Consider the following 27423-nt stretch of genomic DNA (forward strand, 5'->3'; position numbering starts at 1 on the left):
GTTGGTGTCTGTGTGTGTGCCCTGCGATGGATTGGTGTCCTGTCCCCAGTGTGTTGGTGTCTGTGTGTGCCCTGCGATGGATTGGTGTCCTGTCCCCAGTGTGTTGGTGTCTGTGTGTGCCCTGCGATGGATTGGTGTCCTGTCCCCAGTGTGTTGGTGTCTGTGTGTGCCCTGCGATGGATTGGTGTCCTGTCCCCAGTGTGTTGGTGTCTGTGTGTGCCCTGCGATGGATTGGTGTCCTGTCCCCAGTGTGTTGGTGTCTGTGTGTGCCCTGCGATGGATTGGTGTCCTGTCCCCAGTGTGTTGGTGTCTGTGTGTGCCCTGCGATGGATTGGTGTCCTGTCCCCAGTGTGTTTGAGTCTGTGTGTGGCCTGCGATGGATTGGTGTCCTGTCCCCAGTGTGTTTGAGTCTGTGTGTGCCCTGCGATGGATTGGTGTCCTGTCCCCAGTGTGTTGGTGTCTGTGTGTGTGCCCTGCGATGGATTGGTGTCCTGTCCCCAGTGTGTTGGTGTCTGTGTGTGTGCCCTGCGATGGATTGGTGTCCTGTCCCCAGTGTGTTTGAGTCTGTGTGTGCCCTGCGATGGATTGGTGTCCTGTCCCCAGTGTGTTTGAGTCTGTGTGTGCCCTGCGATGGATTGGTGTCCTGTCCCCAGTGTGTTTGAGTCTGTGTGTGCCCTGCGATGGATTGGTGTCCTGTCCCCAGTGTGTTTGAGTCTGTGTGTGCCCTGCGATGGATTGGTGTCCTGTCCCCAGTGTGTTGGTGTCTGTGTGTGTGCCCTGCGATGGATTGGTGTCCTGTCCCCAGTGTGTTTGAGTCTGTGTGTGCCCTGCGATGGATTGGTGTCCTGTCCCCAGTGTGTTGGTGTCTGTGTGTGCCCTGCGATGGATTGGTGTCCTGTCCCCAGTGTGTTTGAGTCTGTGTGTGCCCTGCGATGGATTGGTGTCCTGTCCCCAGTGTGTTGGTGTCTGTGTGTGTGCCCTGCGATGGATTGGTGTCCTGTCCCCAGTGTGTTGGTGTCTGTGTGTGCCCTGCGATGGATTGGTGTCCTGTCCCCAGTGTGTTGGTGTCTGTGTGTGCCCTGCGATGGATTGGTGTCCTGTCCCCAGTGTGTTGGTGTCTGTGTGTGCCCTGCGATGGATTGGTGTCCTGTCCCCAGTGTGTTGGTGTCTGTGTGTGCCCTGCGATGGATTGGTGTCCTGTCCCCAGTGTGTTGGTGTCTGTGTGTGCCCTGCGATGGATTGGTGTCCTGTCCCCAGTGTGTTGGTGTCTGTGTGTGCCCTGCGATGGATTGGTGTCCTGTCCCCAGTGTGTTGGTGTCTGTGTGTGCCCTGCGATGGATTGGTGTCCTGTCCCCAGTGTGTTGGTGTCTGTGTGTGCCCTGCGATGGATTGGTGTCCTGTCCCCAGTGTGTTTGAGTCTGTGTGTGGCCTGCGATGGATTGGTGTCCTGTCCCCAGTGTGTTTGAGTCTGTGTGTGCCCTGCGATGGATTGGTGTCCTGTCCCCAGTGTGTTGGTGTCTGTGTGTGTGCCCTGCGATGGATTGGTGTCCTGTCCCCAGTGTGTTGGTGTCTGTGTGTGTGCCCTGCGATGGATTGGTGTCCTGTCCCCAGTGTGTTTGAGTCTGTGTGTGCCCTGCGATGGATTGGTGTCCTGTCCCCAGTGTGTTTGAGTCTGTGTGTGCCCTGCGATGGATTGGTGTCCTGTCCCCAGTGTGTTTGAGTCTGTGTGTGCCCTGCGATGGATTGGTGTCCTGTCCCCAGTGTGTTTGAGTCTGTGTGTGCCCTGCGATGGATTGGTGTCCTGTCCCCAGTGTGTTGGTGTCTGTGTGTGTGCCCTGCGATGGATTGGTGTCCTGTCCCCAGTGTGTTGGTGTCTGTGTGTGCCCTGCGATGGATTGGTGTCCTGTCCCCAGTGTGTTGGTGTCTGTGTGTGCCCTGCGATGGATTGGTGTCCTGTCCCCAGTGTGTTTGAGTCTGTGTGTGCCCTGCGATGGATTGGTGTCCTGTCCCCAGTGTGTTGGGGTCTGTGTGTGTGCCCTGCGATGGATTGGTGTCCTGTCCCCAGTGTGTTTGAGTCTGTGTGTGCCCTGCGATGGATTGGTGTCCTGTCCCCAGTGTGTTGGTGTCTGTGTGTGCCCTGCGATGGATTGGTGTCCTGTCCCCAGTGTGTTTGAGTCTGTGTGTGCCCTGCGATGGATTGGTGTCCTGTCCCCAGTGTGTTGGGGTCTGTGTGTGTGCCCTGCGATGGATTGGTGTCCTGTCCCCAGTGTGTTTGAGTCTGTGTGTGCCCTGCGATGGATTGGTGTCCTGTCCCCAGTGTGTTGGTGTCTGTGTGTGCCCTGCGATGGATTGGTGTCCTGTCCCCAGTGTGTTTGAGTCTGTGTGTGCCCTGCGATGGATTGGTGTCCTGTCCCCAGTGTGTTGGGGTCTGTGTGTGTGCCCTGCGATGGATTGGTGTCCTGTCCCCAGTGTGTTTGAGTCTGTGTGTGCCCTGCGATGGATTGGTGTCCTGTCCCCAGTGTGTTGGTGTCTGTGTGTGCCCTGCGATGGATTGGTGTCCTGTCCCCAGTGTGTTTGAGTCTGTGTGTGCCCTGCGATGGATTGGTGTCCTGTCCCCAGTGTGTTGGTGTCTGTGTGTGCCCTGCGATGGATTGGTGTCCTGTCCCCAGTGTGTTGGGGTCTGTGTGTGTGCCCTGCGATGGATTGGTGTCCTGTCCCCAGTGTGTTTGAGTCTGTGTGTGCCCTGCGATGGATTGGTGTCCTGTCCCCAGTGCACCAATCCATCGGTGAGCCGGTGAGCCTGTGCTGGATAAAGCAGCAAGGAAATGGATGGATGGATTTAAGACACCGGAGAAGTGTTTCGGCCCTTGATGACTGCCCTTTGGTCACCCCTGGTCCGCAAAGCCCTCATTGTGCTGTAGAAACACCAGAGTGATGTACAGCACAAGAGAGAAAATGACTTAGTTTAAATATACAGTAACAGACACCAAAGCATAGAATCTTTTCTTTGAAAAAAAGTTACTTTTCCCAGGTTTTCACTGAAAAAATATTACTTTCTTGATGACTTTAAGACTGACTTTAAGTGCAAAACTGGGATTATAACACTATGAAATGGGAATTAAAGCATTATACCTTGCAAGATAGCATTGCAAGCTTCTCCTGTGAATAAATCCAAATCATACACTACTGAATTAGACACTCACTAATAATTAGTCTATATCCATTCCTAAATCTAGAATACACTTTATTTTACTTCATTTTTATACAGCAAACTAAACCTTAATTTAAGCTATTTAAAAAATATAATTAATAGCTCTTTCCTGATAATGTGTCTGTAGAGCCCATGTCCCAACAAGATGATCGGTATTGGTATAATAAGGCAAACCTGAGAAGTAATTCATTGGCAGGGTGTACAGACTGGGGTCTCTGTTCATACTGTATATAGAGACAGGTTAAAAGTGCTATATAAGTGTAAGAAATTATTATTATTATTATTATTATTATTATTATTATTATTATTATTACTATTATTATTATTTTGGGTTCCACTACTCATTTGACAGATGCGCCGCACTTCCCAATTAAGGTAAAGGTTTATTCCTCGCTGAAAGGAAAAGAAAACAGACACAAAGTTTTGGCTGTGCAACCTTCTTGTTGCGTCTCTTTTCTTCTCCTTTCAGGGTGGAATAAACGTATACCTGTTCCTTCGCAGTCTGCACATGCCGACAGCTCCTGGCTCGGATTTCCTCATTTATCCCAGGGATCTAGATCCTGGTATTGTCAGGGAACTAGTGAAGTTTGGAGATTATAATGCAGGAGGATTAACACCGTAGAAATGGCAAACGAAAATTCAAAAGGATTTAGGCAAAAACTTAGAAAGGGGGCAAACACATTATTTTAGACATGTGCAGACTTGTTGTCTTCACGAAGACAGCAGAAATATCAACTTCATAAACCTGAGCAACAACCTAAAGCTTAAAGAAGCTATTTATGAACGGACTTGGATGTTATTGCTGAACTGTCGTTGTTGTTTTCTAGATCACAGTTTTTGCCAATGCCACCATCTGATTTTTTTACAGCTGTCAGCTTTTAGATCACATGGCCTCAGCTTTCATTTCTATGCTGACGATACTCAAATGTACATCCATACCAAACCTGACACTGATGCGGCTGTCTCTATTCTAATTGCATCTTTGACATAAAAATTTGGATAACTCAAAACTTCCTTCATCTTAACTGCGACAAGACTGAAGTCATGCTTATTGGCACCCCCCATCAACTTCGTAAAGCCAGTCCTGTAACCCTATCTGAAGATGGTTCTGTACTAGGTTCAATCTAAATTGAAAAACCTTGGGGTTATATTCGATTCTGGCTTAACATTCGACCCACATGTGCAGGATATTGTCATATTTTCACCTCAGAAATATCGCTAGACTACGCCCTATGCTATCACTAACTGTGGCTGAAAAGATGATCAACACATTTGTGTTCTCTCGAATTGACTACTGTAATGCTCTACTCGCTGGGGTATCTAAACCTACTTTGAACAAACTGCAGTATGTCCAAAATTCAGCAGCCAGAATCCTGACCAGGTCTAGTGCAAGTGATCATATTACTCCTGTCCTGGAGTCCTTGCACTGGCTTCTGGTCAAATTCCATGTAGACTTTAAATTCCTTATGCTCACCTATAAGGCTCTGTATGGCTTTGCACCTCAGTACCTGTCTGAACTATTATCGCCCTACTCCTCACCTCGCAACCTTCGCTCTTCTAATTCTGCTCTCCTTACTGTCCCCCAAGCTCATCTACACTCTGTGGGTGACAGGGCCTTCTCCTGCTATGCCCCCAAGCTCTGGAACTCTCTCCCCAAGGATATCAGAGAGTCACCTTCTCTAAACTCCTTCAAATCCAGACTCAAAACCCTTTTCTTTAGAAAAGCCTTTACTTAACTGGTTCCATTCTTCACCCCTCTGCTCTTCTTATTACCACCATCCATGTCTCCTCTGTATATTGTAATTGTGTTTTATCTTGTGTATTATTTTTATTTATTGTTGTTGTCATCCTGTAAAGCCCTTTGAGAAGCCGCCTTTAAAATAAAATAAAGTTTGTTATTATTATAACTGCGCATCCACAATCACTGCTCAGGTACCATGATAAATGTTGCTATTGAAAATCTGGTGTCGCTCTATCACATATATTACGGTAGGGGCAGTTAACTTGGCAGTGATGTTTTCGCAACAAACAGAGTATATAAACCTAAAACGCACATTGCATAGTTTTTTAGATTTAAAGCAATTCTCTGTATTTCATGAGAACAAATTGCTATGCGTTAAAAAGCTTGTAAAAAGAAATCGATCAGGTGAAAACGTACGCCATTATAGGACAGATTTCACTGCACGCTTCACAGGTGTAAGCTTTGAAACGATGGAAAACACAAGGTACAGAAACAACAGCGAGTTTTCACAATAAAGTTGTCGAGAGTCCTGCTTCCAAAGGTGCTTTTGGGGAAATCAAGAAAACCTTTCAGTGAAGGTTAAGACCATTACTAAAAAACTGACTATAAAAATAGTTCAAAGCTGGTAATGTAATCAGTGTAGAATTTATATATAAATATAAAATTCCAGAAAGTAAGTTCTAATACCTACAGACATTTACATTTGGTTACATACTGTACTGTATATACTATGTTACATCAAATGTTTTTACATGAACTGTGTACCATATTGTTTTGGACTAAGCATATCTTAATTTACCCCAGGCAAGTGTTGGTAGTCACATATTGTGACACCAAATAAAATGTTTTGAACACAAATGAAAAAGAGTAAATGAAATGTTGATATATGCAGTTAAAAGGGCCGAATGTAACATCTCTTGACTTAAGTTAATAAGATCAAGTAATCAGAATAATGTATAAATTAGTAATATGACTTCGAATTTTTGAATACTGAGAACAACTTCAGCACAGATTTCACTACATTTTGAAAAAGATGCTGCTCCTCTGGATTCAGACCTGAATAAAGCAAGCAGATACTTGCAGATACTCTCCTGGGCTTAAACAAATTTCCTGTAACTACTGGCTCAACTTCTTAGTCTTGCTCCGAGAAGACTGTGCGTAGATCTGCCTCAAGGATTCAGAATCCTCAAACACACCGACAAAGTTTCAGCCCCTCGGACTTCTTTTAAATTAACAGAGAAAAACACACCAAAGGATACTAGTATATACTATGTGGAAATGCAACTAAAACTAAAAACAGGAGTCACTTTTCTGCCAACAAGAGTTGTGGGAGTCTGGAACAATCTATGCGGCCATGTAGTCAAAGCTGATATCCCAGCTCCTTCAAATGGCCTTTCTTGTGTTTGCTTTTATCTACAGTGAAAAGTGTCAGAGTCATTACTTTCAAATTCCAGGCTTAGCCTGACTTTTTATCAAGCTGTCACAAAAGCACACATGCAGCCCCACCATAAAAAGATATGTTATCGGATGAGGTTGGGTCCCAGGAGACTGAAAAACAAGGAGGAACTGCTTCACTTCACTGGACTTTGATGTTCCACTCAATTGTACTTGATGCAGGGAAGGCCAACTGCAATTTTAAAGGTTGTTTTTGTTGTCATAACATAACATAACTTTATTGGCCATATACCATTTCTTGCATTAGGAATTCTTCTTTTCACATACCCCAACTTGCTCTCTATGAGACACACAGACAGAGAGAGTAACTTGGGGTCAGAGTACAGGGCCATTTATACGGCGCCCCTGGAGCAGTTGGGGTGAAGGCCCTTGCTCAGGGGGCCAACGGAGTAGGATTCCTCTGCCGGCTGTCGGATTTGAACCGGCAACCTTCCTTAGCCACAGAGCCACCGCTAGTGCTGTTGGATTACAGAAGAACTCTATCAGTGATTATATGGATTTATGATCTCAGGTATGACAGTGTTCTGGAGTGCACATGAACGCAGAAACTTTCTGCAGAAAAGCAGAAAGGTCCACGTCACCTTTTCACATTCAGCCTCAAGGGAATCTTTTCCCAGGAACACGCTGTGTGAAAGAATCATTGCTGCAGAATCACTTAAGTAATCATTAGCACACAAAAGGGTAGACAGAGAGAAAATAACTGGAAAAAGCAGATAGAAATGACCCCTTTAATATGATATGTCCTTGTGAAATACTATGTGGCAGGCCTTGGAGAGATTAAGTTGTGTATTATAACCAACAGCTATCCTTGAACAAGTTCCTATGACCTAACAGTGTACTACTTGTTTGAGAATACCCTACATGCAGTCAGCTGTTTAAACTTGAACTGAGAGATATTTTGTGGATAATCCAGGCTATTTAATAATCAAATGATGGAAAATCATAAGCTATCACTATTAAGAAGATTTTTTGTGAAATAATAATAGTTTTCTGTTTTTACTATAGTTCGGCTGGGACTGTCCTCACTAATACTAACGAAATGCAGGTCCCTGGAATTTTAACATGACTGTTTGCTGGAGTAGAAACCTGAAAGAATTTAAATCCTGTTCAAACTGCTGCATAGCTCAGCATTTTCCTCCCTATTAGCCAGTAGGCTGAGCTTTACAAGAGATATTATTTTATAGCCATAGAACTCCTAGTGAGAAGATAAGAGAGTGATACATGTAAGCAGATACTGTGAGGCCACAGCAGTAATTCTTATCTGATTCATGTCCGTGACAAGCATCAGTAGAAACAAACAGCTTCTCCGGCTGTTTCTAGTCATTCAAAGATACCATGAAGAGCACACAACTATTTGACAGGGGTGACTGTTGTAAGCAGCGCTGTCTCAAACACCGTCCCTCAGCTCACGTCCAGTCCCTCGGCTCCCCTTGTACCCCCACACAGCCTCTGTCTGCCTGTTCCTCCTCTTTGTTTCCCCACCTGCAGGGTCTGTTCGTTCTTGTCCCTATATCCCCATCCATCCATTTGCTAACTGATTCATCCAACGCAGGAATACAGGGGAGCCGGAGCCTATCCCAGCAAGCAATGGGTGCGATGTACACCACTGTGTGTGTGGGGAACACACAGACTCCAACACAGACAAACTCACATCAGGGCCGATCTTCCCAGAAGCCAATAAACCCCCCAGCATGTCTTTGGACTGTGAGAGGAAACCCAGGCAAACACGGGAAGAACATACAGTATTCTCAGCAATGTTAACCCCTGCGCCACCACGCCACACTGTCCTTATACAATACAATATAAATACATCTTGAGTTTAAGCTTAAACTGCAGTCCTTCATCGTAGCTGAACTCTCTGGGTATAGCTGACCTAATTAAAACAATAATTAATAAAACAAATTAGTACAAAGCAAACAAATATTCCTCGGCATGTCCAGTCACAGTGCAGATCACTGCGGCTGTGAAGGTGAAAGTCTATTTTCACGGCAATCTGGAGAGCAGAATAAATGCAACATCTACTCTGCTCTCCCCACTACAATCATTTTCCAGAGCTTTTTATAATCCAAGCACAGGCCCAGCCAACTGCTTGTGTTACCATAAATGTCAAGACAGGAAACGGGACAGAACACATACTTAGACACAGAATGATGAATGGCCAGTCATGGTTTAGGATTATTCACAGTGTGAACACTGCAGTGTGAAATTAGTGTGACAATTTTCGCATGATACACCAATCACAGAACGCATATTCCCATGTCCAGCTTGTCTGGAAATGTCACAAATTCTTTCAGTCGGCTAAACTTGTCATTACCAGAGTCAAGCAACAGGTATGCCGCCTGCTTTTATCTGCCAACTTTCTTAACATGAAGGACCTAAACTCAGCAATATGGCTTCCATGTTCTGCAACGTCATTCTTACTTCATGTGCCCATTTGACTTACAATGTATCAGTCAGACTACGAGGCCTGCAACACATACATTTAATATATATTTGCAGAATTATATAGATAAAAAAATTTTCAAGCAAATAGAAAGAGCAAATATATGTGAACATATATTTTAACTACTCTCAGGCTGGGGAAATTTATTTAACATAAAGCTTAATAAGGCATCTGGTTCTGCCATTGCTGTGGTAATTATATCACCAGAAACTAGTCATCACATCTCTAGATAATAAATTGAGCTTCTCCGTATTTTCCTTCAGTAATGAAAGGGGAAAACATTAACCAGGACATTAAACTTATCCTTTAGTAAATGCGGTGTACTGTATGTTACTTTTTTCTGAAAATGTTGAGCTCAAGTTCTTTTTTCATTCCATCATTTTTAATTCTAAACTTTGTAGAAATCTTGGTAATAACACAACTCTGTGAAATAACACTTCAAACAATAAAAGACCATTAAAAACTGCATACAATTAAGAAAATACAGACAGTGGCCCAGAGAGTGTCAGGTCTTGTCTATAATTCTCCTTTCTATAATGAGCCACAACGACACTCTATACATTTATACAGCAGGCGATTTGCTTCAGCAATTAGAGCAAGGTGCCTTGCACACTGTTACTCCAGACGTGTCACATGAGAGATCTGAACCTGCAGCCCACACTCAGGACCTTCAGTCCTGCTCCATGTGTCGCCTTGCATTTTACTCTTAGCTACTTGACTGCGCTACTTGAGACCCCTGAATGAACATCTTATCCATGTGCCCATGGCTCACTATCTGGTGTCCTGGCCCTAACAGGCTGTTCATATTTCAGCGTGCACTCTGGCCTGGACCTGGCCTGTCTTGGAGATAAGGGAGTCTCTTAGGCAGGCAGGGTGCTGATAATTGCTCCGAGCTGATCTCGGGGAGTATCTGCCATCTGCACTGTGAAAAATACTGAAGGGCCCATAAGGAGGCCCCTTTCCAACCCTCTGACAAAACACTAGCCTGAGACACACAGCTCCTTCTGAATCAGATGAAGAGGCTGTTTTGACTTAAGCACATGCTACTAAACTACCCAATAAGCAAGATGATCTACGTGGCTTTCTGCTGCTTTCAACCTTTATATCCATGTTCTTAACTGCACTTCAAAACACTTTCCTTCACTTACTTTTTTAACTACACTGAAAGACCAATAATGTTTCAATACCAAGACAGATATCTCCTCCTTTGGATAAAGTGTCCAGTGTAAGTCTTATATTATATTCGCATCAGTGAAGTTGTACTACGAATATTTCTCTTCAGTTAAAACCAGCTGAATGCAGCACATATCTATAAACGATTAATCTGCTGTTTAATAATTTCCCACATTTACTCGCTATGTGTTCAATTCATTATGCTGCCCACTCTTGAGCAAATGTAACTTTTTGTACAGGTTTAGGTACATGCATAATACTAACAGCAGTGGGTTTAAAAGCAGTTATATTTGGAAATGACATTGATCTAGGAATTAATTTTCATGGTTAAACGAAGAAGCTGTAGGTTCTGATTGGAAGGTGGAGCAACACTTTTCTGGGTGTTCCACACATGCAGTCTTTCAGACAAGTACAAGTGTTTTAAAGGTAGAGGGGCAGCTCGCATCGACCCAACTGTGGCACAAGGCGGAGAAATTAAGACAACATCAAAAGAGCACCAGGTCAGAAGTCATAAAAGCCAGAATTTTAACTGAAAGCATAAAGAATGCCCTAAAGTTTGTTTTTAAACATTTTATAAATGTATCCCCAAGATGCTCTATTCTGGACAACAACTTAACAACAACAACTTAACTTCCCTCCACCTTTGCACAGTTGACGTTTAAAAAGACATTCATTCTGTGCCCACTAGGTGACCCGGAGATCTAGCTGAACTCTCACTTAATTCATTATCCCTGCACTTTACAATTGTAATTGTTTTTCAACATTGATCCCTCCTCTCCCAGTGCTGTTAATGGGGCAGAGTTCAGGAAGTGCGATGGATGGGGACAGGCTGCTGCCTTCTGTTCTCAATACAGGGGATCTTTCCCTCAAAATGCTCCAAAACAATGCCCCGGCCTCTGAGACAAACAGTCCAGGATGTTCTGACACTTTGACCTTGACCTTGAGCCAAGTCAGTGAAACAGAACTCAGAGACTGTTTACTGAAAACATATCAGCTCTTTCTGATAGTTATCCAACATGAAAATGAGATTGGGGAATGCAAGGCTAAGAAATAAGAATCAAAATCCTTTTGCTGTTAATGACTGGCAGCACTGCCTTGTGAAGCACGTTTTCATATTCCCTGTAAGTTCTACTGTACCTCACCCCCACGCAATTCACATTATGGAGCACCTGGATTGTGTTCTGGAAATCAATAATGGACACAGAGTAAAAGCTTTGTGTCTACCCCAAGTGTAAGTCACTTGCTTGTCTGCTCAGTTCACAAAATACAACTGAAATATGGTTTTATATTTGTTTGGAATCCTTTTATCAACAGGGAAGAAAGCTATAACGAGAAAGTGGCTTCTCCCAATGATTGGATTGAATTAATAAATGAAATGTATATAATGGAAACATTAACATTTTCACTTAAATTACAAATGAATAAATTTGTCAAATATTGGTCTAGATGGGTGAAGTACATTAAACCTTTAGGGTCTGAATTTGTTGAGATACAAAATAACTGGAAATTAATAAGGTACATTTATATAGTCTCCACCCTTTTCATATTCATAAAGGTATACATCTTCCTCATTCTGAATGTATACTGTATACAGTAGTTTGTTTAAAAGTTATGTAATTGTAAAATACTAAGGGAACAAATAGGAATAGACCATTTTTGCTTGAGATGAACAGTTGAAAGTGTACTGTAAAAGTAAGGCTGAAGAAGGCTCCGCGGCCGAAACGTTGTGTTTTCTTTCTTCTTTTTTTTCATCAGGGAATAAACCTATTACTCGTTCCTTTGCAGCCTACGCATGCTGACGCAGCTCCCCACCTGAACTACTAAGGCTGAGTAATGGTGATGATATGTAAAATGGTTTGTTTTGTTCTCTAAATTAAAAAATTGAAAAAAAAATATCACTTTCTGAGACACGCCAGTCCATCTCAGGGCACATACAGACACAAACACAGACACGCCAGTCCATCTCAGGGCGCACACACACACACACGCACGCCATCCCAGAAAATAATACATTGATGCCATAGAATTATTGTAGTACTTATATTGAGAGATTAGTATTTCTAAAATATATTTTATTTATATTTTTCTCTTTAAGGTTGTCTAAACCCAGAAGATCAGAAGATACATTCATTTTAAAACGATGTCTAAAACTAAAGCAGCTTGAAATTAGCATCTTGAGATGATAAAATAACACAAAAATGTGAGAATCACAGGTTTTAACTGAGCAAGGAGGGTCTGCCTGCGGTCGATCGGCCTCCGTACCTGGGTCCCTGCTCGTCGCCAGCGTGGGCGCCAAGGCAACCTCCCCCTGTCACTCAGCCCACAGCTCGCGGCCTCCCGGCTCGAACAGGGCCGTTTTACAGGACGCGAGACCGGATTACTTCTCTACATTCCTGGCGGGGGGGGGTTCTGCTCAGGGAAAATGCTACTCAGAGTCTTCTATGCTGAAGTACAGAGCCTCGCTCCCTGCAGGGTCGAGACTCACTAGGGCGAGCCGTGTTCTCGCAGCCTCTAATTAAAGCCGTAACCAGACGAGCTCTCTTCAAAACCATCATCTGTTTGATCTCTGTGAAACCCCCTCCCCTCCGAGAGGAAACGTGTCAGTAAACGAACAGAGACAGGGCTTCTTCTCCCGAGCCAGACGATCGACCTGGGCTACTGCCTTCCTTGTAACCCGGCCTACAGTATTTTTACCGCAGGGTTCCCCAGGAGCACAGACCACAGGTCTTACACCACACACACAAGGGTCCCTTGTAACTGGCTCTATTACAAGAGGCAGCCTTAGCCCACAGGGCTGCATTTGCTCTTCACAGCCAGACATGGGGCCCAACCCTCTTCCTGGATTTGTACAAACCACAGAACCATAAACCTCTTCCGGGAGAGAGAAGACTCAACCTTTTCTCTTCTTCTTCACGTACTTATTTACTGATAAACTGTATTTTAAGACATTACTTAAAACTACAGGAGGAGGGAAACCTGACTTAGTTAATGTCACGGGAGCCGGTCCTGACTCCCCTTGAAGTGCCTAGTTTAGGACCCTGTGCAGACGGTATAACCCGGAAGTGGCTGGAGAAGGGCTACAGGGAAAACACGGCAAGGAATAGAGGGATGGCGAACAGGGGGCGGTGCCGACAGTGATCCAGGTGCAAGAGGGGAGCGCAGGCAAACAAGTCCACAACAGTCCAAGGGGGAAATCCGGGGGCAGTCCACAATCCAAAGCCGGGTGCTCCATCCAAGACGAGACAGGGTTAAAATCTGGAGCGGAATCCGGAACAAGAACAGGAGGTTTAAGCAGACTGACGAGGCCAGGCGCACCGAGCCCCGGACTCAGCTGGCCAGGACGCCGTTCGGAAGCCTGTGCCCTCAAGCTGCGGACGTGGGGTGACCTGATGCTAGGCGGGCCCTCCGGGCGTCCGTCTTCCAGTGCAGAGCGCCGAGCTTCCGGAGCACCGGGTTTAAATAATATACGAGGAACAGGGGGCAGGCGAACGTGATAATGAACCTAACACAAAAGGGTCGGAGCGCCCTCTAGAGGAAGGATGACGATCATGACCGCTAACCTACCTGGCTGATGCTGTTTGTTCAGCGACGGATCTCCATTACCAACCCTGGCACCACTGGCACAGCAGCAGCGGCCGGGTTTGCTGTTGCTTTCTCCGGTCTTTTTGGTATGCTGAAGGGATTTCTCCCACCCAACCTAGCAGCCACAGGCACTATTCTTGCCTGAGAACTCCACTTCCTATCCTACCTTAGGACAAGACAGTCCTGTTAAGCCTAGCCATTGGAGTAACCCAAGAGGCGAGCTAACCCTGCCCCTCCCAGTCTGGCCTTGAAAGTAATTTGAGAGGTCAGAAATTTGACCTCTAGTAGAGAATAATCTGGCCCCCAGCCTTTTGTCCTTTTGTAGTCCCCATGCTACTGTTACAAAGTGCGTCTTTATGTCCTTTCTCTCTGTGCGTAACTAAGATCACACTTCACATTTCCCGATGTCAAAAGAATGAATGCACGCCTCTGTCTCCACTTGGATATATTACTGCAGTTCTTTTTGTTGATTTTTCAACTGATGTATTTGACTAATATCTACACGTCTGCTGTTTGGCTCGTAACCTGCATTAAATTACGTATACATATTTTTGTACCTTTAACTGCACACTGCAAGCCTCCTGTGAAATTCAAGTCTGGTTTTAAGTGTTACTGCTGACTCACAATGCATTAGCTAGAAGGATTTCTTTGTGCAGCAGGAATTTTCTGTCAACTCATTCACTTGTCCATAGCCTGCTCCACCTACCTGCATATGAATGAAAAAAACACACTGTCACTTGCCCAAACAGTGGAACAGTCCATCTACTGCAAATCCCTTAGACTTCAATACAATTAAAAGTTTGAAATCACTTCAAAATCACTACTATTATTGGTTTGAGTCACCAAGAAAATGTCGAGTAGTAGTGAGATGCTCTAAAAGCCTCGGACCTCTCTTTGTGTCACTATAAGTAGGCGGTGGGAGTGTGGAACAAGCTGCCCAGCTATATTTCCAAAGACGATGCCCTGGCTTCCTTCCAGAAACAGCTGGAGCTGCCACACGACCTCGATGGGCTGAACAGCCTCCTCTTGTGTGTCACGATCGTCATCCCTCCTCTTAAGGGCGCTCCGGCTCTTTCGTATTTTAGCTCATTCCCTGCACCTGCCCCCTGTTCTGCCCCTCCTTATTTCAGCCTGGAGCTCTCACTGTTCTGGGCTCAGCAATGGGACACCCGGAAGCCCACCTACCAGCGGGTCCAGGAGAGACCCAACGGCGTAGGCTTCATCACGTCTGAGACCGGGGCTCGGAGCGCCTGGCCTCGTCACCCTGGTTTTTATTCCCTGTCCCGGATCCCGTTCCAGGTTTTAATCTTGTTTTGTGCCGTCTTGGTTGGATCACCCGGTCCTGGACCTTCGCCTCGGATTCCCCCCTGGACTCTATGGACTTGTCTGCCTTGGCCACGCCCCCTGAGCACCGGATCACCGCCGTCACGCCCCCCCGTCTGTCAACCCGTCCTGATCCTCGTCATCTCCTCCCTGTTGTCCTTCTCCACTTACTCCCAGATGATGTGTCTGCACAGGGTCCTGAACTACGCTTCGCGGGAGCCTGGACCGGCTCTCGTTACATCGTCTTTCACCGCTCTTACCTTCCTAGTTTCCAATGTCTCCCAGCACCGAACTGAAATTAGGGGAAAAAAAACACTGGCAGCAAAGGAAGCAGCACACGGACAAGCGAGGAAAACCAAACCGTAGCTCCACGTGACGAAAACGAGGCCGGCGTATACGATCAGCGAGGACAGGATGGTGGACTCACCAAGTGGACGTAAGGCACGAAGTATCCGTAAAGCGCAGCGGGGATCCCGAAGGCCCAGATCCGGTAGCCGAGGGACTTCCAGATTTTGACGTTGAAGACTTTGCTCATGGGGGGACACCTCCCGCCGGACTTGCTCCGCCCGGGCTGGGGCAGCAGGGGCTTGTAGGTGAGGCTGGCCAGCAGGAGCAGCAGCATGAAGACGCAGAGCACGCGCAGGGTGTGGTGCAGGCCGAGCCGCTGCAGCAGCTGGGACATCAGGAAGGGCAGGGCGATGGTGAACACGCTGCTGCCCGCCGTCACCATGCCGTTCACCAGCCCCAGGCGCTTCTTGAAGTAGTGCCCGAGGATGACGAGGGAGGGCTGGTACGCGAAGGAGCAGCCGCAGGCGAACACGATCCCGTACGTGAAGTACATCGGGCCCAGGGAGCTGGAGAAGCGGGGAGAGAGAGGAAACCAGGCCTCGCTGGCGAGATCGTTCTTTATTGACTCGGGGGCTGGTATTGCGCCCCATCGCCAGCAGCTGTATCACCCTGCAGCTCACAGCTGGCAGCCCCCTGAAGCCCAACAGCTGTGAGCCTGGTCAGTACCTGGATGGGAGACCTCCTGGGAAAAACTACGGTTGCTGCTGGAAGAGGTGTTAGTGGGGCCAGCAGGGGGCGCTCACCCTGAAGCCTGTGTGGGTCCTAATACCCCAGTATAGTGATGGGGACACTATAGGGTAAAAAGGCGCCGTCCTTCGGATGAGACGTAAAACCGAGGTCCTGACTCTCTGTGGTCATTAAAAACCCTGGGGTGTTTCTTGAAAAGTGTAGGGGTGTAACCCTGGTGTCCAGGGCAAATTTCCCCCTGACATTTACCAATCATGGCCTCCTAATAATCACCATCTGAACTGGCTTCATCACTCTGTTCTCCTCCCCACTAATTATTATTATAATGACTTTTTTTTAATTAGAAAGGGCCCAAATGTGGGTGATTGTGATTTGAAACACAGTGTTTCAAACCTGATGCTATAGACTTTTGTCACAAATGACTGCCCACGTAGAACCAGCTACATCTCAGATGCAGTCGGACCAGCCAGTCAAATCTTTTTCTGCCGCTGTGAGAGACTCAGGATAGAGCCATCATCCAGCAAGAGTAAAACATGTGTAATTTAAAATAATGGACAAACAGCAGGAGACCTATACAAATACTGTCCCAGGAAAATATTCAGGTGCCCTTTCCCTTAGTAACTTAGTAACTGCTACTAAGTGTTTATCTGAAGCCAGTACAGAATCATGTCAATAGAAGAAGCCCTGGTGTCAAAATGATTGTCAACTGGGCTTATAGATAACTTCATACCCCAGGGACTCCATAGCTCTGCAAAATGAAGTAATTATTAGAGAAAGAAAGAAGAGCCTGGAAAAAAAAGCCGTGAGTCCAAGTCCTCATTATAAATAGCTGTAAGAATGTGAATTCCTCTGTCACTCTAATGTGAAAAAACAAGAATTGCCTGTAAGACGTTTAGTGAAAAAGAAGAGAACAGATAGGCTATGCCTTACAGGTTAATTAGTCTTAATTAACAGTATAATTATGTGTCTACAAGGTACAGCTGTGTAAATCAGAAGTCTTACCTCAAGCGGAAATCAAGATAGAGGAAAGTGAACCAAGGGGACAATGGACACAAAACAAAAGTGCCAACTAAAAACGATTCTGTCTGGCTTTTCTGCCACGTTCAAAAGTTTATTCAACCACGAGCCCTCCCTCTAAATGTTGTGCATTGACAAAGTCACGCATGTTCTGAGCACGCTTCATCAAAACACTGATTTCTGAATTCCCAGCTTCCACGTGAACCCCATGTAAGCTATTCGAGAGGCGAGTGGTATATTTAAAAATGAACGGTATAATCCAGTGCTGTACATTCAGATGTGACCCCCCCAGTAAGGGCTGCACACAGGAGGAAGACGGCGAGACAGAGAGCTCACCTGACGAAGGAGCTGGCGAACAGCCCCACCAGGCCGACCGCGGCCCCAGCCACTGCAGTTATCCGGCAGCCGAACAGGTCCGTGAAAATACTGACGACCGGCGAGCAGAAGAAGATCATTCCCATGGACAGGGAGCCCACCCAGGCTGCGGTCAGAGCACAACAAGTCAGGTCAGTACCGAGGCGAGGCGAGGTAGCCGAACACAGTCTAGTGGCCTGGCCTTCCACTGCATGAAAACACGGGAGTGTGTTCACACACTGACGAGCCCCGTTTACTTTTGATGACTCCGCGTGGCTTCGTTTCCTGACGTAATTTGTAAAGAAGATTCTTCAGCTGGGAACAGGTATAGATTATCATGATGTTTCAAGACATCTTCTCTCTCCTAGTGTCACGAACCGCATTCCCACGCTCTTCCCTGTTTATTCCCTCTCACTCCGCTCGCTAGTGAGAATTACCCTGGGCTTTCTCTGGTGCGCACTACTACGCTCGACCTGATTTCTGGCTACCCGACCTTGGCTACCTCGCTTCTCGTTTTGGATTTGGATACTCTCGATCTGACTCTTGTGATACCCGACCTGGTTCTTCTACCTCGACTTCAACTTTTGCACTTTAGCTTTGGGATTTGGATGCCAATCCCTAGCTACTACCTACAGTACAGTCTCAGCGCCGCATAGGGTCCAGCCAGGTGCTCCTAACGCCATCCCTGACACCTAGCTAGGCAGAGGACCCCCAGCTGTTGCACAAGCAGAGACGTTATTTTCATCCGGGCCCTCCTATCCGTTATTTCTGACATGGAAGTTAATAGATACACCTGATGTCCTCCAACACTCAATAAAATGTATTGTAAACACGTGCCGTCTCCAAATAAATGAAATGAATATGCCTGCTGTTGCTGTTAATGATATGGGAACTCCAGTGCTCTGTTAAGAAAGGTTCCTTTGCCTTGTCAAACACACAGCTAATTGACATCATTTAAATAATTCAGTATTAAGATGCAGAATTATTCAAATCAGATACACTGTATATTTATTTTAAAAATACATGACTGGGAACTGGAAGAACTGGAACAATGGGATACCGTGGTCATAGAATGAAATGAGATTCGGAGAAAGTTGTGAGACATTTTGTAGTACTTTGCTCCTTCAACACAAGAAACATACAGTATATCTCCCACATGTAATCGGTATTTAATTCAGTGAAAATGTTTAAAGAGTAATGTCTTTCTCTAGACTTGGGTTTTGCGCATTCATCTCCAATGGGGAAGTAGCTACTTTCTGTTGGGAGACAATATTACTCTTTTCCAAACAGACACGGACAAATTTTTCCTTTAGCTTTAAAGTTTGTGACTTAAACTCTTAGCTGACAAAATGTATTCGTGAAAAAAACAGGCTTCTGGAGGGGTAGAGCTATAGTCTGTCAGTTAGTACATCGCGTGCACTTCGGAAGTTTCATCATCAGCATTTACCCAGTCTGTGTGGATCAAAGTGCCGCTGTTTGGTATTTTGAAATCCTTTTTTATTGCATCACTAAAAAAACATTACATAAGAGGAATAAATGGATATCAAAGAATAGCTGAGGGGTGCAAATTAATCTTCAGACATTTTTATTAAGAATTATTTTAAAATCTTTAATCCCAAATTAGGTACAAATAATTCTTAGTAATTTGTATTTTTAGTTTTTATTTTTATTTTTAAAGTAATCATTGAATTTAGTGTCTTTGCAAATCATAACAGAACTCAGATGTCACAATAACTAGGGATATTTACAGCTTGTTCAGAACAGAAAAGGGTGGATGTGGTCTAGTATATTCTTTTATAATGATGATTTGTCACTCATACATTGTCACATATTTACTGTCATATCACCTACAGATGAGGTAGACTGGGTAATTCTTCAGAATCCTTTCCTTGGGAAATGACATTACAATGGCACATCAAAAATGATGCTCACTGAAAGATGCACAAGTGCATGTTATTTACAATGAACTTGACATCATTTTAAAATCAGTGACCATGATCTGATTTATTATGTCTGCGCAGTCACTGTTTGTGTGAATACTAGGGAAAACAACGACACCATTTTCATTAAACTGACCCTTTTTTCAGGTTTTATGAGCAGTGAGAAAATCACCACGCTCCTTCCACATCAGGCGCTGAGCCCAGCAGCTGTCTCAGAGGACAGCACCTCTCATCTCTGAGCCCGAGCCACTTTTCTCATACTGAAGTGCCGACCAACCTGTGCTAGACCACCAAAGAAGAACAGGATAGGAAAAAAGGTCCTTTTTATGCTGTTTAAAGTAACATGGCATTAGTCCATAGTGCTCAAGACACTCTGAACTCTATTTTGTGCTCTACTCTGTCATCACTGCTAATGACCAGACCTACCACTTACAATCCTTCAGGATCTAGGCTTTCTATCTACAAAAGGACTGAAACCATCTGCCCCATGCACGAAGTTTCATCATCTGCAGCTCTGCCAGCGGTCGCCCAATATCCTCCTGTCCACTTTGTCCAAAAGGAGTTTTATTGTAAATTGTGATGCTGCAAAGGTTTTCAGGTCAGAGGCATCTCTTTGTCTGACCTTGTAGTTGTTGCCTAATTTGAATTGCAACTCTAGCTCATATTAGCACATTGGCAGCACATGTTCATACTGTAACTCCATGTTACTGTTAATTCCACAGCCTAGCAAAGCACTGTCTTCCAAACTGAAAACCGCATTAATTCTGAGGCTGTCTGACAGCAAGGGAAGGGAGCACTTCTATCTGGTACAGTATGTCACATACCGTATTCACATATAGCCAGACGGATGGTGTTGAATTAGGGCCACAGATCACAACAAAAAAGCAAGAGGAATAGGAGTTACCACTCAAATCTGAATCCGGTGTTGTTTTCTCATTTATGTTACACATAGGAATTTTAGAAATGTTACGGATGAGAGAAAGACATTGATATGGATCATATGAATCATCGAGCTGTCAACAGATTTATCCAAGACTTCGCCCTCCACCCCTGTAGATGGCGCTGTGGGTTTATGACCACAGTAGATGTAATAATGGTGTTTCTGAGCAGCACCTGTGATTCTGAAGGAATACTGTAAACTACCTTCGAGGCCAAATCATTCAGACGGGACTCATTGAGAGTTTAAGGAAATGTCAAAAATACCTTTATTTTGAGACCTAATGCCTTTCATTTATATTTATAGCATTAGACGTCATATAAAATAATCATCTGGGCAATAATTTAGTATAATGGCAGCTTTGGAACTATGACATTAAAAGAGATGACCGTGAAAAGTCAAATATATTTTTGTGCAGTCTAGGCCAAAACATACAGCATATCAAAGACTTAATGGCAAAAAAACACACCTGCCTGTCAATCGGTAATCGTACTGTATTTAATGTTCATCTTGGACAGTGAAAGTCTCACGTAAGCGCTGTACAAATAAGATCAGTATACTCAGGAAATACTCAAATTGGAAAAAATTAAGTTTCTGAAATGTTGATATCTCAGTGTAAATCTGGGATCTTCATTAACAAAAAAGACTAGATTCCAAAACTACTAAAAGCCTTTCACAGACTGTGCTGTTACTAAATGGCTCACAGCTCCCTTGACCACACTCCGCAATCATCCCCACCAGGCACCTTCCCCTGCAACAGAACTCGCTGGATCACCTACAAATACATATCTAACAACACGCTCATTCAGGGCCACACAGGTCAATTCTGGATTACCCAGATGACATCCTGTACCTCCAGCAACCTTATTTACTGTATCCCCTGCAACAAAATGCCCAGCCATCTACGTTGGGGAAACTGGAAGGATACTAGGAGACCACTTCAGAGAACATGTTCGGGCTGTGGAGATTAAAGACTTCTCCAAGCCCACAGTTTCTCATTTCACCTCAGACGGCCATGATCACACTGATCAATCTCTGTTCTCAAAGAAGGGTTTCTCAACTCCCACAACAGAAACGAAACTCATCTTGAAACCAGTTTCACATCTTCCCCTTCTCAATGACAGACTTATTTTCGTGTAATCTTCTCTATTCTCATGCAGGTTTTTTCTTCACCCCTCTCTTCACCCCTCTCCACTTTGCACTTCCTGAGTGGCCTCTCTGCCTCTCCTGCCCCCTCCCCTCTCCCAGCCTGTGTTCTCCTGTGCTATTCAATCTCAGCTGTCTGCCCTGTCTTTCTCACACCTGAAGAAGGCTTCATAGCCGAAACGTTGTGTTTTCTCTCTTCTCTTTTCAGCATGGAATAAACCTGTTACTTGTTCCTTTGCAGACTACGCATGCTGACACAGCTACCCACCTGAACTACTATAGATATAATGCTACCATTGTGACAGAAATACAGTATGAGTGTGAAATTATAAAACAGGTCAGTTTATCCTTTCCTTACTAGTTACTGATCTATTGGAGCTGCTAGAACTATAATTCCACTTCTTATGCATCTCAGCAGTTTGAAAACTGGAAACCTTTAAAAAGTTCCTCCGAAATTGTCCAGGGCTTATAAGAAAGAAATGTGAACTTTTCACCTCATGATTAGCAGAAATGGTCAGGTCTTTTTCATTAAAGATGTAGTTATCAACCCTGGTCTAGTACGTGGGGGAAACTGTATTGTCAGCCTAATTGATTTATTATTTTCTGTTTAGAGCATATTTTGAAATTTCATTTCAGATCTTAAAAGACTGAATATGATATACAACTGGTATCAATCCTGTACCAGTTTCAGAACCGTCCTTTCCAATGTGTGTTTCCTGAGATATAACCAAATGAATCTCTGCTGAATAACAAAAATGAATAATTCTGGGAGTATCTGATACACTGTAATTCTCTTCCCGAGACAACGTGTTATAAAAATCACACCTGAAGTCTCACACCTGAAGAAGGCTCCATGGCCGAAACGTTGTGTTTTCTTTCTTCTTTTTTTCAGCATGGAATAAACCTATTACTTGTTCCTTTGCAGCCTACGCATGCTGACGCAGCTCCCCACCTGAACTACGTGTTATAAAAATGCCCATGATAGAGGGGAGCTGTACTAAGAACTGTAGGTGTTTAGTTGTTCAGAGCTGCACTGTTTAGTAAAAAGTAAGTGTAAGCAAGGTAGAGGACAGGCTGTTTATACTGCAGATTAGGACTCTAAAGCTGTTGGGAACTGTACCTTCTAAGGGCAGTACTTTCGAAACACAGGACTAAGTGCAGAAACCACTCAACCATTAGTCTAAACAAGCCAGCAAATGAATTAAAGTCAGCGGTTAGCCAGCACCAAGCAGAAAAGGTTTGGTCATGGAAAGCCCAACACTCTCTTTGATGTAGTTCAGGTGGGGAGCTGCGTCAGCATGCGTAGGCTGCAAGTAACAGGTTTATTTATTATTAGACTAACAAGTAACAGGTTTATTCCCTGCTGAAGAGAGAAGAGAGAAAACACAAGCCTTCTTTCTGATGGTCCAGTTAACCAAGTACTAGAACAGCTGCAGTAAAAGCATGTGTCATTCCTTACACCTGCTAGGAAAGCAGATAACTCAGACATGACTACAGATAAACCCCAAAGTGGTCAAATCCTCTTTTCAAATCCAAAAGGATGGCTCTCAGGGCCGTGTTTACAGGTGTAAGGGCCTCCATGTTGATTCTGCTCCAGTCTGACGATCCAGCGCTGAGGATCCAGGGGGAGTTTTTCCTAAGTCTCTGTCGAGTCCACCAGCACAGTTACACATTTCAAAACAGGAGGGGTTCAAATGTTAACTGACAGAAAAACGTGAAACTACATATTGTTTTCAGAGGCTTTTTAAATTAAAAAAAAACTTCATTGGGGGGGGAACAAAACAAAAGCCCAGCAGATTTTTCTGTTGGCCACCGATGGGAAACAACACAGTCAGCTGTTATGTAAGAGTGTCAAGTGAACTTCAACCCTGAAAAAAAAACTTGAGTAAATGCAAGCAGCTGGTAAAACCGTCACATGAGCCGATATTCAGCTGTCACGTCGAGAAATATTCTGCTGCGCTGGCAAATTTCTCCTGTCTTGGAAAGGAAGTGAATTTAGAAAGAGCAGGAAAACTACATTTTGCTTAAGAGCTAAAACTGCTAAGCTGAGGAGAGCTTTTAAGAAATGTGCACCTGACCTGCCACACTAGCCATCTTTATTGACTATAGAAACATCTTTTCCTGAAAATAACTGAATTTTACAACCTTTTCTATTCTTGTTTTCACTCTCAATATCCAATCTCTGCCTTCCCACCCTCTTACTTGTGAATGAATGATGTCAGTTATATACAATATTTAATATATAATCACGGCAAAAATGATTCACACCCTTTATAAAATACAAGCCAAAAAATCAAAAGTTTTTTTACTATTATAAATGTTATTTTATCATTTTAAGTATTTATCATTTTCAGGGTAAAAATAATTTTATTAAATGTGATTGGTACTGTAGGTGTTTTCTTCGACAATTAAGCACTTGGAATAATAACCAATTGTGAAACAGCCATTCAGCTAATAAAATACTGGAAAATCCATGTGAACAAGGAATAGTGAAAAATTCAATGATACTAAAAGCACAAGAAGGCAAAGGCGAGGAAGAAGAAGCTGGGAAAGAAAGGAAAAATGTTTTACATTTCTAAGCATTTTTAAAAGACTGCTAGTCAGCACTAGTTGGCATATCAAAAGTCAAAGTTCATTCAACAGTTTAAAAACACTGTTTACAGTAATAAAATACAGTTTAAAAATACCCAACTGTATGTTCTCGGAAATCAAAGGCCAGTGCAAATTTTGCGTAAGGATGAAAGACATCAAAACAATTTCCCAAGCTACAAAAATCCAAACAAATTGATGTTTCCACACTGAATGTTTACAATATCAAAAATTCCAAATGGCAGGCTGTTTACACTTCCTGACACACTTGCTTTACGTACAGTACAGGCGTCTTTAATGTGGACAAGCCTCATGTGGAGGGCACCTACAGTGAAAGCCCCACTGACACTCTCTCTAAATGGGCACTCTCCCGGTGGCCACTGTAAATGTGCACTTGTCTCTGACTTGATGGTAAAGAGAACCATCACAAACTCTGTACAACAATATTCTTGGGTCCAACAAAACCAAGACAGAATGTTTCGTTTTTCTGTAGACAACTTTCTCAGTTTGCTCAGGAGGAAGGTAGGAAAAGCCTTTTAATAAAAAGAGGCTTGAACGAAATAAAACTGGAAAATGACCTAGCAAGCAAGCTGAATTGAGTGGCACTCCTACTGTACGTCCTGATATTCCATCACACACAAAAAGACACAGCATGCCATAGTAAAATGGTCATGATTTAACTGTGTATAACCTGGCCATGAATGCTCTATTGAAAATCACTTCAGTGTACACAGATATCAGCCTAAAAAGAGACAGTGATTCCATCCAGAGCACCATATTGTAACATGACAAGCCCCCTCAATGTACAGCTCAGTCTTAGAATGAACAGAGGATTGATTAGCCTTCTCAGTCACCAGACAAGAACTCGATTGATAGGATATGGACAGATATGAGGTAAATACAGACAAAGCATCATGTCTCCTGTTCGGTAGAACTGAAGGAAGCATGCCAATCTAATATGGGAGTTCGTCTCACCTACCAGATGCTGGGAATTCTTTAAAAAGTTCTGCAATCAATTGCAATTGACAGAAGAAACAACTGAAGAAAAAAAGTATATCTACTAGGTCTACTTTTTTCTTCAGTAGACAGCTTGTTTATACACATTTTTTACATCACAAGGGTTTCTGTTTTTGCTTAAAAAATGTAGCAATCATTGTTAGGCTCTACTCTGGTAGAAAGATTTTATCAAAAAATGATATTGTTGAAACTTTTCCAAGTTCTGTTTGATGTGTTTTGTTAGAGGTGTAAATGCTATTTACAAGAATTGTGTGTGTGTACTAACACAATGTGCGCTTTGTTTGGTTTTCTAAAAATAAAATTGCAAAGTAATATTTGAAAGAATGTTTACTAGCTTTTTTTTATATTCACAAAGCACTGTGTTTATAGAAAGTAAAAGGCAGAATAAAAAATATTTTGTACCAAATGCAAAATATTTAGCTGGTATTCAAGATGTTACACTTCCATATCTTCGAAAGAACCAAGTTCAGTACTAGAAACTGAGAAAGTAGGTTATATAAGGCAACAAAATGTAAGGTTTAGTCAAATTCATTTTGAGCAAGGGACTACTCTCAGGGGAGATGCAAAACTAACATCTGAGACATGTGAGCTTGTTTCAGGAGACTAAAAAAACACATTTTTTTCTGTGTGTGCACACAGTTTTGCAGGATCAGTGGGAAAAAACATTGGAAAAGAGGTAAGTTTTACGAAATTCCAAAAATACCCTGGAGCTAAAGAGAGCCGGGCAGTTCTGAATGAATACCAGATGTTAATGTGCACTGCTTACAACATCCTTGGAAAATTCTTTCTGTTTTAAGGAACTTCAGCTTAAATGCAATGTATAAAATATACTATTGTCTTGTATTAGTACCCAACAAAAACGTTACTGTAATTTCATTAACCAATACGGCTCATAGATCATAAAATTCGAAGGATGTTAATGTAGCACTTTGTGTGGAAACAACTGGGCATAATCAATTTTTACAGAATCGATCTTATATCATTTAATGAGGCTTTGGTGCACAACTATCTGAAGAAGAATAGTGACATTTTGTCTTTTCAAGGTAACCTCCATTACGGTGAAGAGTCTTACTCAGCAATCATTGAAGAAGGCAATGCATCAATTCAAAGCAAATGTCAAACTGGGTGTAAAAATGACATAGGAAAATGCAGTATCTACTGCGTCTAGAAAAGTGTCAATTACTGGTGAATTATTTTAACAAAACTGAAAGCAACAACAGCATCAGATCATAGTTCTGCTTCTTGACAGCAAAGACTGGGAAGTTCGTGGCGACAGGAACCAATATAAACACAGAGCAAAATCCTCTTAAATCTTAGAGGAAAACCTGTTTCAGGCCTAAAACTGGGACAAACATTCATCTCTCAGCAGGACAGTGAGGTAAGCATGAGGCCAAAGTTACAATGGAGTAACTTATGAATAAGAAAGTGAATGCTCTTGAGTGGCCCGATCAAAGTCCTGACTTGACTCCTACTGAAAATGTGTTGCTGTAAAACTGCCATACATTAGCGATCCCCAAGCAACATGGGAGAGATCAGAATTAATCGTTAATAATTCTCCAACAAGAACAGGAATTGCACCAAGCCAGTGTGCAAAGCTGTATCAAGCTGCCAAATTTTGAGTTCACAGGTCTGAATACTTATCCAATCAACATATGTCAGTTTTTTTTCTTCATGCTTCTTCTGACCTTGACACTAGCTTATCTTACCCTTGGAAGTCTTGAGCTTGAGCAATCGGGATTTGAATAAAATGTTTAGATTTTAAAAATGTCTATGAATAATTTTGCAATTTCACAAACGGGAACACCAATGTAAGGGTCTGTACACTTTTGCAAGGCACTGCAAGTATATTCACAATTCCTGAATCTAATTAAATAATTGAATTAGTGTTGAGGAAGTATAGAAGACCACACTCATCTTTGGACTGATTCTTATAGCTGTCACTCTAACTCAACAGTCCACCTAATCTTCATTTTTAGGTTTGTGCACACATACAGTACAGTACAGTACATACAGGATGCCTTAATGATTGTGTTTAATAAGGAAAGATAAAACCAGTAAATACACTAATCAGAGAAAGGAAATTGTGTGCTTGCCAAACACAAACTAAATTAAACTTTAAACACATGCTCCTATTGTAACATTCAGATCTAAGCACTGTGTTTCAATACTGATAAGATAAACAGCTTGAAAACACTTGGAAACAGATAATGAAATTATGTTATTCCCAGAAGGCATTTTACAGAAACAATGACACTGGTTTGAAAAGGCTGTGGCGGCACTTTATGAAGATTTAAGTGTGCAGTTCGATTCCCTGTGGGCAACACAAAACATGACATTTTAGGATGGGAAAAGAAATTTTCCAGCACAAATAATGACTGGAATCAGTCCAGAATCCAGCTCTCTCCGATTCCATTAGTTGCTTTTAAAACTAATGCCATTAGTCCACAATCTTCGTATGAA

General features: G+C 43.4%; 1 protein-coding gene across 1 annotated transcript in view; it reads right to left on the reverse strand.

Moving 5' to 3' along the window:
- Positions 1 to 27423, reverse strand: part of slc16a10 (solute carrier family 16 member 10) — a 79626-nt gene that overhangs the window by 20719 nt on the left and 31484 nt on the right. The window contains exons 2-3 of the mRNA XM_088626826.1: positions 17317 to 17461; positions 15356 to 15782 (exon numbers count right to left, since the gene is read on the reverse strand). Of these exons, the coding sequence (XP_088482952.1) occupies positions 15356 to 15782; positions 17317 to 17461 (572 nt within the window). The remainder of the gene's footprint in view (positions 1 to 15355; positions 15783 to 17316; positions 17462 to 27423) is intronic.

This window comes from Lepisosteus platostomus, chromosome 3 (genome assembly GCF_059453375.1).
Source record: "Lepisosteus platostomus isolate fLepPlt1 chromosome 3, fLepPlt1.hap1, whole genome shotgun sequence".
Taxonomy (NCBI): domain Eukaryota; kingdom Metazoa; phylum Chordata; class Actinopteri; order Semionotiformes; family Lepisosteidae; genus Lepisosteus; species Lepisosteus platostomus.